The sequence below is a fragment of the Lithobates pipiens genome, unplaced genomic scaffold, assembly GCF_037356315.1.
Source record: "Lithobates pipiens isolate NorthernLeopardFrog02 unplaced genomic scaffold, aLitPip1_a1.2 Scaffold_16, whole genome shotgun sequence".
NCBI classification, from domain to species: Eukaryota; Metazoa; Chordata; class Amphibia; order Anura; family Ranidae; genus Lithobates; species Lithobates pipiens.
In genome coordinates, this window is record NW_027507748.1 from 457,015,950 (window position 1) to 457,035,685 (window position 19,736).

The 19,736-nt window shown below is 39.9% G+C and overlaps 1 protein-coding gene across 6 annotated transcripts in view; it reads right to left on the reverse strand.

Moving 5' to 3' along the window:
• ATP11A (ATPase phospholipid transporting 11A) overlaps positions 1–19,736 on the reverse strand; it is a 241,603-nt gene that overhangs the window by 17,235 nt on the left and 204,632 nt on the right. For 4 of the 6 annotated variants that reach the window (XM_077482875.1, XM_077482874.1, XM_077482878.1 and 1 more), the window contains 3 exons: positions 17,647–17,712; positions 13,230–13,333; positions 7,498–7,663 (listed from right to left, as the gene is read on the reverse strand). In XM_077482875.1, coding sequence (XP_077339001.1) covers positions 7,498–7,663; positions 13,230–13,333; positions 17,647–17,712 — 336 coding nt within the window. Of the gene's footprint in view, positions 1–3,355; positions 3,445–7,497; positions 7,664–13,229; positions 13,334–17,646; positions 17,713–19,736 lie in introns of all 6 variants that reach the window. The other 2 variants (XM_077482876.1, XM_077482879.1) reach the window with 1 other exon arrangement.

A 19,736-nucleotide genomic window follows, 5' to 3' on the forward strand; every position in this document is an offset into this window, starting at 1 on the left:
TTTGAACGTGGCATGGTTGTTGGTGTCAGATGCCACAACTTGCACAGGCTCACCAAAATTGGAAAATAGAAGAAAATAGAAGATTGGAAAACATTGTCTGGTGAGTCTCAATTTTAGCTGCGTCATTCAGATGGTAGGGTCAGAATTTAGCGTAAACATGAAAGCATGGATCCACCTTGCCTTGCATCAATGGTTCAGGCTGGTGGTGGAATGGTGTGGGGGATATTTTCTTTGCACACTTCGGGCCCCTTAGTACCAATTCAGCATCATTTTGACACCATGGCCTACCTAAGTATTGCTGCTGACCATGTCCATCCCTTTATGACTACAGTGTACTCATTTTCTGATGGCTACTTCCAGCAGAATAATGCACCATGTCACAAAGCTCAAATTATCTCAAATTGATGTTTTGAACATGAAAATGAGGTCACTGTACTCTGCAGTCACCAGATCTCAATCCAATAGAGCACCTTTGGGGTGTGGTAGAATGGGAGATTTGCATCATGGATGTGCAGCCGACAAATCTGCAGCAACTGCGTGAGGAAATCAGGTCACTATGGACCAAAATCTCTGAGGAATGTTTCCAACACTTTGTTGAATCTATGCCACGAACAATGAAGGCAGTTCTGAAGGCAAAAAAGGGTCCAAACTTGTACCAGCAAGGTGTACCTAACAAAGTGACAGTTGAGTGTATTTTGCACAACCAGTTAAATAATACCCAATAACTATTGAATCACATTAATTCAGTCTTGCCGAGTCAAATCTTCCTGTGACAACCACCTACTCTTCTTTAAATGAGCTATTAGCTGTGTAGTTAAATGGCAAGCATGCATTGTGATTGAGATGACAGTTCCATATCTTTGAATTATCAGGTTAGTTTATTATAAATAAAGCAAGCATGAGGAATGATTCTGCAAAATGATTGCTTCAGGAAAAATCGTGTGCAAGACAAAGGCATAGTCGTAAAATAAAAGAAGCAAGTAATAATAAAAGTGCTGCTCTCGGGCCATATAAATCCTCCAAAGATTTTGCTGTTCGTTGCAGCCAAGTCTATTAGTCCCACTGGCAATGATGAAACTCTGATGTACTGCTCTGGCTGTTAGCCATTTTAATGCAATACACCCATAGTGGTATTGGACAGTCAAGGCAACTGAGCACAATGGGTGTGTGCACTGAATAGAAAACATGGTTACAAATGTAACTGTTATTGTAGTTACTTGGAAATAAAATGGATAATGGAGATCAATCTGAACCTACAAATTGTGTGAAGGTTTGCAAAGCTATAAAACGAGGCCTATACAGTTATAAAAAATACATTTCACCTGTTGCCACAGAAGGCTTCTACTGCTTTGTCCCCAAGTCCCATGCCGTGCATGGTAGAGAACACTGCCAGCCACCATATACATAGCAGGAACAGTATGATGATTCCCAAAGGTGGCTTTACATTGTTAAATACTGGGTTTGCAATACTTAGTAGGTCTATACTGTATGAATAAAATGAGTTGGTCAATCAGATTCTATTTAGAGTGGATGTAGAGGATAACCCAGGGGACCTGTATCACTGCACTCTTTTCATCATTATTTACACGGGAAGTGGACCTGAGGGAACTGGGGAATAGATGAAAATTGTGCCATATCACCTAAAATACTGTTGTGAGTTAATGATGGAAATACCCCTGTCAAGTTCTCAAAGGTTGTTAACATAGTATGTTTCCATTCTTCCAGGTGGAAGCACAGTACTATTATATTGTAGAAGAACCAGAAGATTCTTTCATTCCAATGCCCCTATATAGAAACCTGGAAAATGTATATATAATGTATTCAGACACTTCACTTTTTCAGTTTTGTGATGTTGCAGCTGATACTACAGTTGTTTACATAATTTTTTTTTCTCATTAATCTATACTCCATAATGAAAAAAGTGAAAACATAATTTTAGAAATGTCTGAACTTATTAAAAAGAGAAAAAACTAAATATCATATGTACATTGGTATTCTGATCCTGTACTTTGTTGACACATCTTTGGCAGCAATTACAGCCTTGAGTACTTTTGGGTATGACACGACAAGCTTTGCACACATGAATTGGGGGATTTTCTGCCATTCTTTGCAAATCTTCTCAAGCTCAGGTCAGGTTGGATGGGGACCGTTGGTGGACAGCCATTTTCAGGTCTCTCCAGAAATGATAAATAGGATTCAAGTCAGGGCTCTTGCTGGGCTGCTCTAGGACATTCACTGAGTTGTCCCTAAGCCACTCCTCTTGTGTTGTCTTGGCTGTGTGCTTAGGATTCTTGTTATATTGGAAAGTGAACCTTCGTCCCAATCTGAGGTCCTGAGTGCTGCGGAAAAACAGATCAGTGGAGGGCTGCAGTGATGGTTGTCCATTGGGTTCTTGGTTACCTCTCTTATGAGGGCCCTTCTCCCTGACTGCTCAGTTTAGCCAGGCAAACAGCTCCTGGAAGAGTCAGGTTTTGACAAAGTTCTTTCATTTGAGAATTATGGAGGCCACTGTGCTCTTGGGAACCTTCAGTGCAACAAAATATTTTTGTACCCTTCCCCTACCTGTGTCTTGCAATAATCCTGTCTCTGAGCTCTGCAGGCTGTTCCTTTTGACTTCATGGCTTTTGCTCTGATACAGTATGCGTTGTCAACTGTGGGGCTTTTTTATAGAGACATGTGTGCCTTTCCAAATCATGTCCAATCAATTTAATTTACCACAGGTGGACTCCAATCAAGGTGCACCTGATCTAAATTTGTTGCAAAGGGTATGAATACTTATGCCAATGTGATATTTCAGTTTTTCCTTTTTCTTAAATTCACAGAAATTTCTAAAATTCTATTTTCACTTTGTCATTATGGGGTACGGAGTGTAGATTAATGAGAAAAAAATGTAATTTAAACAACTGTAGTATCAGGCTGCAATATAAAAAAAACATTCACTGTATGTAAACCGGGGGCCAGCAAAAAATCCCATGATTCCAACATATTCTAAATAGTGTCTCTGTTGTACAAGAAAGCCAAGTTCCATTTGGCAATCAAAGTCCAGATATCATTTCTCATCCATGTGGATTAAAATGGGACAGCTGGATTCTGACCTGTAGCTATAAGCAACAACATTTGCTTTCCTTAGTTTTCCCTATACCATGCTTTAATGCTAAGCAAAAATACCTAACTATAATTACAAGGTAGCAATAGTTCATCCTTGTCCTTGAAATATTCTTTATTATAGAATTCCTCATTTATATTGCGACGACAGAAGTGCAGAGACAGAAATCAAGAAAATGAACGACAGGAAGCCCCGTGTGTCTGTAGAAGAAATTACGATCATGCAAAAGTCAGAAAAAAAAAGGATCACCTTTAGGTCCATTAGAAAGTTATATTGCCTGTGGTCTGAGAAAGCATAAAGATGGTGGACTGCTCAACAGAAAGGCACGGTTGTTTAGTCTGTAAGTTCCCCAGAAGGTGGCAGCAGATGCCCACGTGCAATGTGTAAGCAAGGCAGCAGTTATTTATGCAAAGCAAGTAGAAGACAGCAAAGGGAAAAGGAAGAAGGAGAAAGAAACACAAGGGATACATTTTATTAAACACTAAAGCATTGCTAATGCAATATTAGTGCAGTGTAGAGAGAAAAAAAAAAGCTCAAAAGGTGGGTACCTGCATTTTTACTTCCGAATCTGTAACATAGGTGGTGAGATGGCGGTGTTGTAAAGCCAACAGAGATGCTGCTGAAATTGCTTTTTTTTTTTTTTTTTTTTTTTTTTTTTTTTTAGGGTAACTATACATTATTACTGCATAATAGCCTCTTACTCTATCAAAAAAAGTAAATACATATACTGACCTCAGATTGCCTTATTTCATGCTTGTCCATCCGAAATGGAGCAAGTTTCCTCTGCTGTAGTGCTCCTGTACAATTCCCAGCTAATAGAAATAAGTACAAGGAATATCTCACTGTGTAGACAGAGTCTCAGCACGTCAGGCAGTAGAAGAAAAACAGGCACATCTGAGGTCGGAAAAGGTACCGACTTTTTTCATTGGAAAGGCTTTCCTGGTACGCCACCCAAGCGGACGTATGGCGGGGAGACCACAATTGGATACATTACCACGGATGCCTGTAACCTAGGTGGTATATATGGCTGGGACACCGCTGGGGGGGGGGATTCTGTGAAGGTGATGTTTGTCCTACACCCCAGGATTTAGGTGCATTTTATTATATACTGTACATATTATAAGCTATACTACCACTATTAACCTATTAGGCCCCCTGTGGCTGAGAATTTATCTAAGTACTGTATATTGGCCCTCTACTATCCATTATGGATATGTGATACTCTGGATGACAGTTTGTACACCTGCTCCTCTGATTGCTTTTAACGCTATCAAGCTAGCTTTACAGGGAAATAACCCATACTAATAATCACCCTAAGCTCCTGAAGAAGCGCAATGGGGCTAAAAACATGTAGAGCTTAATTTTGCTACATCAACTTACACCAAGCCCACTCAGACATTGATGGCCACAATTTACTGGTACACTGATTATGGGTACAATGAGGCCCTATTGGTGGTTTTGTTGATGTTTATACTGTAGTTTGGGTAGTATGCTAACGTGAGAAGTTTAACTTGCACTATTATGTTTTTGTAAATTTGTAATAAAATATATACTTTTTTAAAACATTATGTATCTTGGTGCCTATAAAGTTCAAAAGGGTTCACCAACTAATTTTGCTATAAATTTTGGGATGTGACACTGTTTTAACCACTTCAGCCCCGGAAGAATTTACCCCCTTCCTGACCAGAGCACTTTTTGGGATAAGGCACTGCGTCACTTTAACTGACAATTGCACGGTCGTGCGACGTTGCACGCAAACAAAATTAATGTCCTTTTTTTAGCACAAATAGTGCTTCTTTTGGTGGTATTTGATCACCTCTGCGGTTTTTATTTTTTACGCTATAAACAAAAAAAGAGCGACAATTTTGGAAAAAAAGCAATATTTTTGCTATAATAAATATCCCCCCAAAAAATATAAAAAATTTCTCATCATTTCCTGTGCCTGGGTTATCAATATTTAAAAAAACCTAAAGGGCCAAAGAGCAAAATTAAGGTGAAAATGGCAATCACGTGTTAAAGTCAGGAACAAATCTAATTGGATGCTGTTATTTGGACATTGTTTGCCTTACTTAACAACTGTTTTTTTTTTTCTTAGACATGTTTTCAACTAAAATACCTTGCCATCTGTGAAATATGATCATTTTATACTTTCACGCAACCCACTTTTTGAGCTTTTTTCTCTAACAGAGTATTAGTTACAAATCACATAATGATGCTTCTTCACATAGAGAACATAAAAGCTAAAAGCAAATAACAGTACCTGGATACTAACTGGCTAGCATTTAATACATTTCGAGCAAGAATGACTGTTAGCTTACATACTGCAAGTGTATATAATTCTATATATAATATAGACACACAACACTGGAAAAAAGAAAAAGTAGAATTACATGCTAATTCTTAGTAAAATAAATGCAACATTGTACCGAATTAGTAATCTGCTGCCATGTTTTAATGCAATTGCAGTAATTATTAGCGACAATTAATTTAAATTTCTCAGTTCCTCTGTAATTTTAAATGACTAGGCTTTTGCTATTGTACGGTACAAAAACAAAGATTATGTACAAAGTGCAGTAATACATAGCAAGCAAACAGAAATCATCTTTTCCTGACTACTAGTGATTCAGTTACAGGCTACTTAATCCATTTAATATGATTCACTTACATGCTACATAGCATCTTGAGTTGCTTTCTGATCGTCAGAGCTCTATATACACTATAAAACTGGAGGCAAAGAATATGTAGATGGCAACTATTGAGGTTAGCATTAGCTTTCAAGCCTAGGTAGGACAATGAAAACCAACACCTGGCAAGAGGCTACCAGTTTTATGATGGGATAGGTAAGCAGCACACGTATAGGTCTCATCAGTCATTGAGGCACTAACACTCATTTTGTAACCTACAGTGCCTTGAAAAGGTATTCATACCCCTTGAAAGTTTCCACATTTTGTCATGTTACAACTAAATGTAAATGTATTTTATGTGATGATTTTATGTGTTTTGCTGCGTCTCCCACATTTCCCAAAATGAAAACAGAACTTCTTATGGGTTTCAACATTGGCTTTCTTCTTGCCACTCTTCCATAAAGGCCAGATTTGTGGAATGGCCGACTAATAGTTGTTGTGTGGACAGATTCTTCCCCTGAGCTGTGGATCTCTGCAGCTTCGCCAGAGTTATCATGGGCCTCTTGGCTGCTTCTCTGATTAATGCTCTCCTTGTCTAACCTGTCAGTTTAGGTGGACGGCCATGTCTTGGTAGGTTTGCAGTTGTGCCATACTCTCTATTTTTGGACGGTGGATTGAACAGTGCTCCGTGAGATGTTCAAAGCTTGGGATATTTTTTTTATAACTGAACCCTGTTTTAAACTTCTCCACAACTTTATTCCTGCCATGTCTGGCGTGTTCCTTGGCCTTCATGATGCTGTTTGTTCACCGAGGTTCTCTAACAAACCTCTGAGGGCTTCACAGAATGGCTGTATTTATACTTAGATTAAATTACACACAGGTGGAATTCATTTACTAATTAGGTGACTTCTGAAGGTAGTTGGTTCCACTAGATTTTAGTTAGGGGTATCAGAGTAAAGGGGCTGAATACAAATGTACGTCACACTTTTCACATATTTTTTTTGTAACAAATTTGGAAAAACATTTATTATTTTTCTTCCACTTCACAATTATGTGCCACTTTGTGTTGGTCTATCACATAAAATCCCAATAAAATTAATTTATGTTTTTGGTTGTAACATTACAAAATGTTTAAAATTTCAAGGGGTGTGAATACTTTTTCAAGGCACTGTAAGCTAGAAAAAAAAAGACAGGTTAAAGAATGTGTTCAGGCCAAATACATTTTTTTTTCTTGCAACCAAAGATGGTTTTTGATTTATTGCTAGTTTATTGCACTTTGAACATTGTCCAATTCCTTCTTGAGAAAAAATAAAGTGTGAAACCAAAATTTGATGACAAGTCCACATTAAAAACCTGTAAAAATGGTTGTTTTTGCCACAGCTGAGGATCCAATCCAGGTTGCCACTGTACAACTCCTGAAAGCAGGGTCAGTTCCAAAGCCGTGCCCACCCTTGTCATCAGCAGACACCGATATGTCTGACCCAGAACTAGTTTGGCTTCCAGGAGTCAGGCAACGGCATCCTCCTACAATAAACCATCACTGTGACAAACAGCCACCATCACGACAGGTTCCCTTTAATCAACAGAAATAATAAAACTATGCATATAATGAATATATTAACAACAATATATTAATGAATACTCAAAAAATAGGTATTAAAATGAAAACGTTATTTCTGACCAAAACATCGCACACAATTTTCATAGATTTATTTATATAATTCTTAATATATTCTTTCTCCATTGCATTTGAGTGTTATTGTTTACCTGTATCCTTTCTGTGGCCGTGGGCCAGAATAGTCTGCATATAATCTTCTTCAGAACATCTGGGAGGAGACTGACTGTAATGAGGAGTATAATGCCCAGCCATGCAGGACCACTGGACAGCATTTGCATAAAGACATAATACATCCTCTGATAATTGAGGAATGGCCTAAAATGATTAAAAAAAAAAGGCACATTATACTACAAAAGGTTCTAAATTAAAAACGGAAACAATACTATGCATATTAAACTGTAAACATTGCTATTTTATATGGTTTCATGGAACACCAACCAGCACTACCCCAGACTATAAATACCCCTGTCTGACCTCTTTGGAGTCATTTGGACACTCCTCATTGAAAGAACACCTGATCCATTGAGCACTCCCAAGGCTCTCATAGCCCAAGCCATGTATTAGAGTTGCTGGCAGCAGATTCTCCTACACTGATCAATGTAACAGATGTTTCAGCATCAGTGATTATTAAAATGTAACCAAAATAGATACATTGTAGTCAGGAGCAGCTAATAGATGCAATTTGTTTCGGTCCAAATATTTTGGACACATTTTTGTTTAAAATTTGTTCAAATTAATTTAGTTTCATTTTGTATATTTGTTTTCTAATTAATTCAAAATTTTCAGAACAATACAAATCAGACAAAAAAAAATAAAAAATAAACTGATTTCAATTCTGTGGCTGCCACGTCCTTAACAACTGATGACTCACCAGCTGTCAGTGGGCTTTCCCACTGACAGATGAATGTAAACAAAAGAATGTCAGCAATGAAAAATGCAGAAAAAAAAACAGCATGGGGTCCCCCTTAATCCACATAAGGTCCTTTGGGTCTGGTATGGCCTTTAAGTAAAATCCCACGCCAATATTTTTTTTAAAAATTGTGTGGGGCACCCTTGAAAATTCATACCAGACCCTTATGCAAGTATATCTGGGCCCCTAGATCCCAGTCTCCCTACTCATTCACCAAAAAAGTAAATAAAAGCACAACAGTTGTCCTTTAAGCCCTTGTACACCCGGCCGGACATTCCGACAACAAAATCCGTCAGATTTTGTCCGACGGATTTTGTCCGAAACTTGTGTTGCATACACACAATCGGACAAAGTTGTCGGAAAATCCGATCGTACGTAACGTGATGACATTATCTCGTTACGACAGGACTATGTTCAGGCTAGTAGCCAATAGCTTTGGTCTAGGAATTTGATCTGAGCATGCGTGGCACTTTGTCTGATCGGAATTCTCTACACACAATCAGACAAAGTCCGATCGGATCATGTTGTCGGAAAGTTTTATAGCCCAGCTCTAAAACTTTGTCCGTCGGATATTCCGACGGAAACAGTCCGATGGAGCTCACACACAGTCGGATTATACAACAACACGGTCGAATCGGACATTTTCCGTCGGAATGTCCGACCGTGTGTACAAGGGCTAAGTCCTTTATTTAAAAAAATAAAATATATATATAAAATGTCCCCCGAAGTAGATCCAACGTCAATCGCAATGCCCACCACTACTGCAACCCCCCCCAAAAAAAGAAGCTCTGCACCCAACGAAGGCTCCCGCTGTCTGACAGCTCTGCCATCTGACACTTCTTAAATAAAGGCCAGGGCCTCCTGGTGACATCATAAAAATAATAAAAATGGCAGGATTTTATTGGGCAGCATAGTGGTGTAGTGGTTATCACTTTCACCTAGCAGCAAAAAGGGTTGCAGGTTTGAATCCCGACCAAGACACCATCTGCCTGGAGTTTGCATGTTCTCCCTATGGGTTTCCTCCCTGTGCCTTTGTGGGTTTCCTCCGTGTACTCCGGATTCCTCCCACACTCTAAATGCATGCTGGTAAGTTAATTGGATCCTGTCTAAATTGGCCCTAGTATATGTATGAATGTGTGTTAGGGATCTTAGATTGTAAGCTCCTTGAGGGTAGGGACTGTGATTGTACAATGTATATGTAAAGCGCTGCGTAAATTGACAGAGCTATACAAGTACCTGAAATAAATAAAATAATAAAGATTTCAATAATTAAAACAAATAGTGCAAAAAAATAAAATTTTAGCTGAAAAATTAATAAAAACATCTTGCTAGTTTTTCTCAATGTGTACTAATGTACCATTTATAACAAAGTTGACAAGAGGAGTAGGTTTGAAGCACTTGGTACACAGAGCAGCTGCAAGAGTATGCAACACAACACCAGCTCCAAATAATAGCTTGGCATCTAGAGTACTGTGAATGTTAATAATTTAACCATGTCCTACAGGCATTTTGTTCAAACCCAGACATCCCATATAGTTTTACTGCCAAATAGGCACCACGCTAAATGTTCACTAACCAATACAATTCTGTCAAGCCTGAGGTAGAATACACTATAAAATATGAACTGAGACAAAATAATAATAAAAAAGGTGTAATAAAACAGACAATGTTGGTTGGTCTATCTTTTATAAAAAATAAAAAAAAACAGACAATCTACAAATGTAAATGGTATTACACATTTAATTCAGACACCTGTAGAATCTTTCCAAGAGCATCGGGAGCCCTGAACCTGGGGCATTTGTTTATCCTAATGTCTACTTTGCTTTGGTTCTCCAGTGTACTATCAAAGACAAACAACTACTGATGGAGGCAGGAAAAGGCAGACCAGTATTTGACTATCATGCTGAGTGCCATGGGCACCGCTATATGCATTTTATTAAAGGCTAAGTTCACCTTTGTTAACTTTGTTACCTCTGGGTCCTCATGGCTGTTTGAAAACACGTATCCATTACTTCTGCCTTACTTCCTGGTCATGACGCGGGAAGGAATTTACCAGTGAGGGTAGATGCAGGGTATGTGCTAATGAGAACAGCTGATCAACTCCTTCCCGTGTCATGACCTAAGGTCTGCCCAGGAAGTAAGGCAGAAGCAATGGATATGTGTTTTCAAACAGCCATGAGGACAGTGAGGTAAGCATGTGTAGAATAAATGGAAAGCTTTTTTTTATTTTTGTAAAAGAACAACATTAATGCTATATTGGTGCATAGGGGATCTGGAATTTAGAGAAAAAAAAAAAAAAAAAGGTGAACAAAGATGAACTTGGCCTTTAGGCCCCTTTCACACTTGTACAAATCGGATATGACTTTGCCACATGACTTTAATGCAACTTAAAGCAATGCCTGTGTAATTGTGAGGTCTATGGACCTGGAGTCGCATCAATGGCAGACCAAAAGTAGTGCAGGGACTACTTTGAAGTTGCTGCAACTTGAAGTCACACGGATATGAACACTACTCATTGGAAATCCTGAGCTATGACTAATCATGCGACTTTTCGGTCCTAAGTGGCAGGACAAGCTGCACAAGTGTGAAATGGGCCTCAAGGTCTAATGCACACTAGCCTTTGAAATGGGTATTTGGATACACTCAAATTGACTTGCATCAAGGAATAGGAGCAAAGAACAAACAGGTCAAAAAATGACCTGAACTGATTTTAAATGCCCATGTCCAGTTGCAATTTTAGGCAGCCTTAGATACTGATTAAAGGACTTTAAAGGGCACTGATAATTTTTGATTTGCTCATATGAATGTGGTCAGTTTAATGTAAACTTTAACAATCCCTGTAAAAGGGATTTGTAATTATATATTATGAATGAGTAGCAATATTTGCTTTCTGAACATGCATATTCTGTGTCTGTCCTACTCTCTAATGCAGGCCATACACAGTGCAAATTTCTTTCCTGTGACCACGGGTTGCAGGAAAGAAATTTGCATGATTCCCCCATCAACACAGGCAGTGCTGACAGAGGAATGAGCAAATGTATTTTCCCAGCTAGGGAAGCCATCCCTGCTTATCAGTGCTTATCACTAGTGGCTTTATCAGCCAATTGCGATAGTCGTATGCAAATCCGCAGGCTGATTGTACCCAAGTTGATTGATCAATCAGCTTGGTACAATCAGTCTGCCCATTAACGGTTTGAATCTCAGAGATTCAAACCATCTATGGTCAGCCTTAGTGTATGAGTCAGCTCAGACTCACTGAAAACAATGCAATGCACAAGTACCTTATCATAATTGTTTTAATCTCAAAAGTAATTCATCGCATTGTTTAGGCTGGGTTCAAACGTGTGCGCTGTGCAACATCGCATGTGATTTGCACCACACTGCTGTGCAAATCACATGCAATATCTGTGTGATGCAAATTTTAACCATACAGATTGTATAGCTGAATTCGCATAGCATTCCGACCAGAGTCACACAGGACCCTTTTTTTTGGTCCGCACCAGAACTGTATCTGATTCCTGTCCGAATTGACAGTTCGCACTGCAATATGCGGACCGATCTGGGGTTGTTATTAACTTTGCATTGATACTCCCAGCGGTTCGCATAAGGCAGTGTGAACTGCCTGCGAGGCAGGTGCGATGCAAAAACCCACAGTGAATTCGTAGAGTTTGCCGCATCGCACCAATGTGAACCAACCTTTAATCTTGCCATTAAAGAATGTCAATTACCTAGCTAATATACAAATAAGAAATGTAGAAATCTGTGTATGAAAAATAATCAGGTAACTCGGGGTAAAATAGGAATGTCACATCTTTAATTATTTTAACTTTGCAACATTAAAGTATATGTGAACCCTTACCTTGTCAAACAACCCTATCATTAAAATCGAAATGCAAGGCAATACGTTTGTGTACAGATTTCAAAAAGGATAAATACTTTTTTTTTCTTGGTGTCAGTTTTTTTTTTTTTATATAAGTGATACAATGACCACTAAGCTGCATAAAGGGCTTAGAAAGATGTGGGTGAAGACTGCAGGAGGCAAAGAGACAGCAATACAGTGATATTTCCATTGATTAGCTATGGGGGGGTGTGTGTCAGCACAAGTCTGACCACTGGTGTACAACCAGGCTTTGCTCCCAGGAATAATGCAAAGAAGCGCACAGGCCATGCAGGGATGGATGTGCTCTTATGCCTAGCATGGTCAGTGTGAAACTGGAAAGCTAGGGGGCTGTCAAAATCACCAGCTACATCACACAAAGGTAGCAATGCAAAGAGAACAATATTCTTCTTAATACAAGTACATAGTACTTGGGGCAGTGCAGTGGCTAAGTGGTTAGCACTTCCTCCTGGCAGCACTAGAGTTGTTGGTTTGAATCCCAACCATGGCACTACCTACATGGAGTTTGCTTGTTCTCCCTGTGCCTACATGGGTTTCCTCTCACACTTGGTGGTAGGTTAATTGGTTGCTGTCTAAATTGGCTCTAGTATGTGTTTGTATGAATGTGAGTTAGGGAACTTAGATTATAAGCTCCTTGAGGGCAGTGACTGAATGTACAATATATATGTAAAAGCGCTGCGTGAATTGACGGTGCTATGCAACTACCTGTAATAAAAATCATTCAACTATAAATAACAATATGAAACAACAAAACTATTTGTAGCAACCAATCGGTTTCACTCCGTTCAGGAGCAGACAAGACGAGGAGGGTCCTGCTGCATTGTTCAGAGGGTGGATAAAAAAAGCATCACTGGCGTTGGGCTTTAATCAGTTACATTTGTGAGTGCGGAATGTACCAACTTATAGAAAGTAACCAAATATCCCCTCTCATCAGTTTTAGATTAGAAACGTTAAATATAGACTAATTGGATGAGCTTTGCCTTATTATAGAGCCCTGAAAATATACACAGATCTTTATTTAAACATACTCCTGTGTATAATGCAGACCATAAAGTGTTAAAATGCGAACTTACCAGACAATCCCTCCCCATAGCAAAGAAAAGACAATATAGAATACAAGTGATCCCCAGATCACAAAATGGTTGATCCACGTCCAGTATTGTGTATCCAGTGCAAGCTGAAAGTAAATAAACCCTGTTACATGGAAGCCACTACATTGTCTTTGCAAAAGCAGTACATTTTATTTTGCCTGCTGTAGTAAAGGATAACTGAAAACATAACTAGTATCAGTATCACTTCGGAAGAACTACCGCTCTTTCAGCCAAAAAATAAAATAAATAAAACACAACCATGCAAGTACAGTTTACGGGACCCCACGTCTCTAACATTCAAGTATGTGTGAAAGTATTCAAGAAAACGTGGACAGTGTTTATCACTGATCCTCCTCACCATGTTGTAGCTGTCTATAATGGCATCAATAAAAGCACAGCACGCTTCCCAAGGCTGGATTTCTGCATTGTTTACATAGGCTGTGGCCATGGGTGGCAGCTTTTTCAGGGGTAGAACACAGGCAACTACAGGGTTACTGACTTTTATTATCACATTCCCAAGCATAATAGGAGATTGCAGACTGTTGCCTGCCACAGCTTTTCACATGGCGTCTTGGTGATGCTGTTCCCATGCCGTTTGCGCATGTTTTCTGCCAAAATATTTTACTGTTAACTCACTATGCACACATTCTAGGTCCATACACCTAAAACCAATCTGCAGGCAGAGTACGGTGACTGTATATCTTCTACTTCTCGTCATTGGGTTCTAGGTGTAGAAATTCAGAATGAGCAAATATTCTCCTTTTGTCTTCATTTCCCAAAAGTGTCTTGTGAGCTATGAAGTCTGAATTTGTTGGAGTAATACCAAAGGCTCAACTGAGATAGAAAAGGAGTGGTGCAAGTTATTTGGCCTACGGGGCCAGAAGGAATAAATCCAGCCCTGATGCCCACTAATTACCTCAAATCAGGGCAGGCCTAAACAATAAATTATGGTTGTCTTATTAAGGGAAATCAGCTAATCTGCGATATCATCAGGCCACCCAGAATCATAGCCAGAATTAATGAAAGGTTATATTTAACGCTCTAGATCTGTCATGTGTTTGTGCTTAGACTGGTGGTAAATCATTTCATGAGTAAATTGCAGGTGGTATGGCACACCTTCATATTAACATTTGCTCATTTCTTTTCTTCTTCTTTTTTTTTTTTTTACAACCAGGATTGCTCTTTATTGAAACAATAGCATAACAGCAAGTAACTAAATGGTACAAATCATCATAATAGATTACAAGCACAAGTCAAGCAATATAGAACCAGATACAGGGTACAGATGTATAGCATGCTGGTAACGTGACCCTCAAATAAGAACAAATAACAAAGGAAACTCCAATAATTAAAGATGAGGATTTTGTTTTATTTTTATGACAATTCCTATTAATGTCTGTTAACTTTTACATAGGCAGCACGGCATTAACTAAAGACTCACATGAAGCTAATGAGTGGTCCATTGGTTTCATTCTTAGCATAGTACAACAGGTAGGAAATGAATAATTTGGTATAACGGGGTCATTGTATGTCCTCAAAATAAGAGTCACAGCGCGACCAATCAGGGGACATTTGAGAGTATATTCTGTGTAAACTGAGGAGTGTAATACACATGAGGTAAAAATTGCATTTGAATCAGTTTGTCCCACAAGGAAATAATGAGGTTTGAGCTATCCTCACAGTTTTCCCAGGACTCTGTATCCAAAATCGGTATATCCACTCTCCACTTGTCCTCTCCACCTGCAACTGTAGGAGCAAAGGGTTAAGATTAAGGCTATAAAAGCTCCTCAGATCCCAAGTGACCTGGATGCCCAGATACCTAAATTGGTCAAACCACATCAACAGAGTAAGGGCAGCAGACTCCCTTGTCTGGGGATTAAGAGAGAAAAAGACCAACTTAGTCCAGCTGATAGGGATTCCCGAGTAGCATCCAAACTCACCAAAGCCAGCGAGTGCGGCCTACAAGGAGGAATTTGTGTCATGCAAATATAGGAGTGTGTCATTGGCAAAGAGTTCAATTTATTCCTCCAGGGGGCCAACTCTGTAGCCCTCAACAAGCGGGGAGTTCCCATAATGGCCAGGAGTTCTAATGCCAGGGCAAACAGGCTCAAAGATAGGAGGCAACCCTGTCGAGTACCCTTACCCAAGGGCAAAACCTCAGAAAGTCTATCACTGGTCTGAATTCTAGCCCAAAAAGTGTCAAAAGTGTCCAATGTGTCCACCGCAATGTCGCAGTCTTGATAAAAATTGCAGAACGCCACCATTACTAGTAAAAAAATAAATAAATAAAAAATGATAAAAATGCCATAAATCAACCTATGTTGTAGGCACTATAACTTTTGGACAAACCAATCAATATACGGTTATTGCAATTTTTTAAATTTATTTTTTACCAAAAATATGTAAAAGAATACATATTGGCCTAAACTGAGGAGAAAATGTTTTTGTTTTTTTTTGTTTTGTTTCTTGGGATATTTATTATAGCAAAAAGTAAAAAAAAAAGTTTTTTTTTCCCCAATTGATGCTCTTTTTTTGTTTATAGTGCCAAAAAATAAGAATGGTGATCAAATACCACCAAAAGAAATCTCTATTCATGTGAAAAAAAGGACATCAATTTTGCTTGGATACAACGTTGCACAACCGCGCAATTGTCAGTTATAGTGACCCAGTGCCATATCGCAAAAAATGGCCCGGTCAGGAAGGGGGTAAATTCTTTTGGGGCTGAAGTGGTTAAAACCCTGTGTACTATGTTTATTTTTGACACTTTTTTGGTGAATGGGTAGGGGTACACTGTACCCCATACTTACTCACATAGGGTGGGGGGCCGGGATTTGGGGGCCCCCTTGTTAAAGGGGCTTCCAGATTCCGATAAGCCCCCGCCCGCAGACCCTTACAACCACCGGCCAGGGTTGTCGGGAAGAAGGGCACTTGTCCTCATCAACATAGAGACAAGGTGCTTTTGGGTGGGGGCGCAGGGCCACCCCTGCCCCAAAGCACCCAATTTTTTTTTCATTTTTGCGGGGGTTCCCCTTCAAGATCCTCAGCACACAAGTCACACCACAAGTCCGATCATCATGATCATCATCATGATCATCATCATGATCCGACTTCTGGTGCGACTTCAATTCAAATCAATGGGCTCTCATAGGCAACCACTGATTTTGAATAGAGGCAGAGGAATGCAGCTAAAAGCTAGCGTGGCTAAACGCGCATTGATGCCAACGCAAAATGCTGATAAAATTGTGTTTTTAACGCCATTTTTTCCTGGCGTCGGTACTAGCTTTACAGCAAATTTTATATAACACCAATGGGCATTAGGCCTTAGGAGCATGAGTAACAGATCACCTTTTTTTAATAAATATTTGGCATAAGATGTTTGCGCAATGAGCATTCTTCCTCTGCCTTTTACATTCACATGACCATTGAGCTATCGAGTGCATATTGGAATATATCCGGTACATTTGGCTCGAGAGGAAAAGCTCCTATGATTTCTTTGCATATGGCTTAATGGGAGACATATTTATTGGGGATACCATGCAAAGTTGATTGTCTTTTGGATTGGGATTAAACGTCATCTCCATCGTCCTGAGTAATTAATGTGTATGGCCCATACACTGATGGTAAGGGTCAGTGTGTTTGGGTGAAGGTGATGGGTTTCTTACCTCATTCCTTTTTCACAATGGATTCTGTCTACTAGAAGTTTTTCTCCTTGGTGGTTGTTATCCTGATTGGTTTTACCTCTCTTCCTAAATTAACTTTTATTATGAACTTTATATTTGTTATTTACTGTTAATGAGCGCTACGCCATGTTGAGGGCACGTGGCCTGGTACGGCTCAGGAAGGGGGGGCGCTCTCCTGTCCCCACCCCTTTCCTTGCCGGCCCAGTAGCGTGCCCAGATAAGGGTCTGATATGGACCTGGGGGACGACCCCCCCCCCGCGCCGATTTTTCTGCGTAGGGGTTCCCCTTTAACTCCATGCCAGGTGACGGGGCCAGCGATGCCTCCTTCGCTGGCCCCGGCTACCTGGAGACGCGCTCAAATGAGCAGACTTTTCTCCGGGCGGGAAAAGTCCGTTCATTTAAAAAGTGCGGCGGACTGGCACACGCGGCCAGATTGTCCGCCGAAATGCGAGTCTGGCGGACAGATTGGAGTGCAAAAATACTTTCTTAGTCTGCCGGACTTTTGAGTAAAAAAAGTCCGCCGGAGCCCACACACCGGATTGTTTGATCATGTGTACGAGGCATTAGCCGCTATTCCCTGATTTTTGTATTTAGCGCAACAAATTCATTATTTTTATATCGGTTTATTAAACTTACAATTATAATAAAATTTTCTTATATAATATACAGTTTTTCCAGACAACTTTTGTACAATAATTGAAATAAAAGTCTAATCTTACCTTAAGTGTAACTGTAAATACTAGGACAGTGAATACCAGTGTTCCAAATGTCCAGTTTCCCAGCATCTATTAAAATGTCAAAACCAAAAGAAAAAATATAAGTCTTTTCTTAATTAATCAGCTTCAAACATGACTCGAATGGCATCAATGGTATTTAGAATGGTAACTAAAACCTTCTTTCATTAGCTCCTTTTTGATATGTTACATCATTTGTTATATCTGTTTTGATAGTTACAAAAAATACCTGTTAATCCTGCCAGATATCTAGTGAGCTGTTAACTTCCTGTGCTCTCCTAAATGTCTGGAATACTCTGTCTATTGCTGTCGTTTAAATGAAGCTGCCTCTCTGCGTGGACATACAGGCCAGTGCTTCTCTGCCTCCACTCTTTAACCAAGCCTTTCTCAGCCAGGTTGCTGCAGCACCCCTGACAAACCCAGATGACACTATAGTTGGAAAAGGGTGACCTAGAGTAACAACACTGTTCCTCCAGTACATTAACTGAGCATTATCACCCTAGGACAGGAAGTGTGTTACTTAGAGGATCACCAGGTTGAAATATGGGGAAAAAGCCTGTAAAAAGAAAACGAATGCAGAAACCATATCTAAGGACTAGTAGGTTCTAATGTATTCAATTTTTGTTCTTTGGTTTACATTTATGCCATTTTCAAAGCAAGGCGACTGCCATTGTGCACCTGTAAGGACCTAACAAACCAATGTGAATGCATGGGCCAAAAAGTGGTGAATTTTACCTTAAAGTCATTGTAAAGTCTTAAAAAAAATAAAAAACATGTTCTACTTAACTGCTCTGTTGCAGTGGATTTGCACAGGGCAGCCTGGACCCTCCTCTTCTCAGGTGCCTCTTCTGTACTCCTGGCCCCTCCCTCCTGTTGAGTGCCCCCACAGCAAGCAGCTTGCTATGGGGGCACCCAAGCCAAGCTGCAGCTCCATTCAGCCATGGAGCTGCAGTTCGGCCCCGCCCCTCCCTCTCCTGATCGGCTGACTTTGACAGCAGCGGGGGCCAATAGCACCACTGCTGTGTCTCTGCCAATCAGGAGTAAGAGTCCCGAACAGCCGAGACACTCATGGACATCGCTGGACAGAGATGGGGCTCAGGTAAGTATTGGGGGGGGGGGGGGGGGGCGGTGCACACAGAAGGCTTTTCATCTTAATGCACAGAATGCATTAAGATAAAAAAACTTTCTGACTTTACATCTATGAAAATTCCTATGTTTAGATCAAATTGAATCTGGCATGAAAAATTTATGGAGGCTGTCATTGCCATAAAAAAGTGTTAAGAATTCCATGTCTCCACCTTTTTATTAAGTCAGTCACTAAGAAAGTTGAAGCCATCGCTTTAGCATGACAGACAGGCAACTAGAATTTGATAGCCACACAAAATGGCAGCTTCAAAACACCGCATGACACAGTCCCTTTAAGCCATGGAAGTATTACTTTTTTGTGCGTTATATTGATTTAGAATTACCTTTGGGGATGTGAAACGCGCTTAACGTGATACATGTTATTTGTGCTGCAATTATACATCCCTACATGGTGGCAAAACACCTGCACCAAAACCACGGACAATTTTCAGACACTAAAAACAAATATAATGTGAAAAACATATGTGAACCATCAGTTTATTAGTTTAACTTTATTTAAAACAAAACACTGTCGCTCTATATCAGTGATGGCGAACCTTGGCACCCCAGATGTTTTGAAACTACATTTCCCATGATGCTCTGGCACTCTGCGGTGTAGTGGAGCATCATGGGAAATGTAGTTTCAAAACATCTGGGGTGCCAAGGTTCGCCATGACTGCTCTATATAATCATATGATGATATATCTTCATTCTGCACCTCCGTTGAACCCTGAGTTGTTACCCATCCTCAAGTTCGAGAACTGGATTGTTAAAAGAGAAGTAAGGCCAAAGCTTATTTGGCCCTATTTCTGCTGTGGGTCACAGGAGTGCACTTAGTTCTGCACTCATGAGGCCTAGATTCCGCCGACAGCGGGCTAAAGTGCTGCAAAGGATTACAGGATTACATGTGCTGGACAGGACCTTTCATTTGGCAAGATAGTTGTTATAAT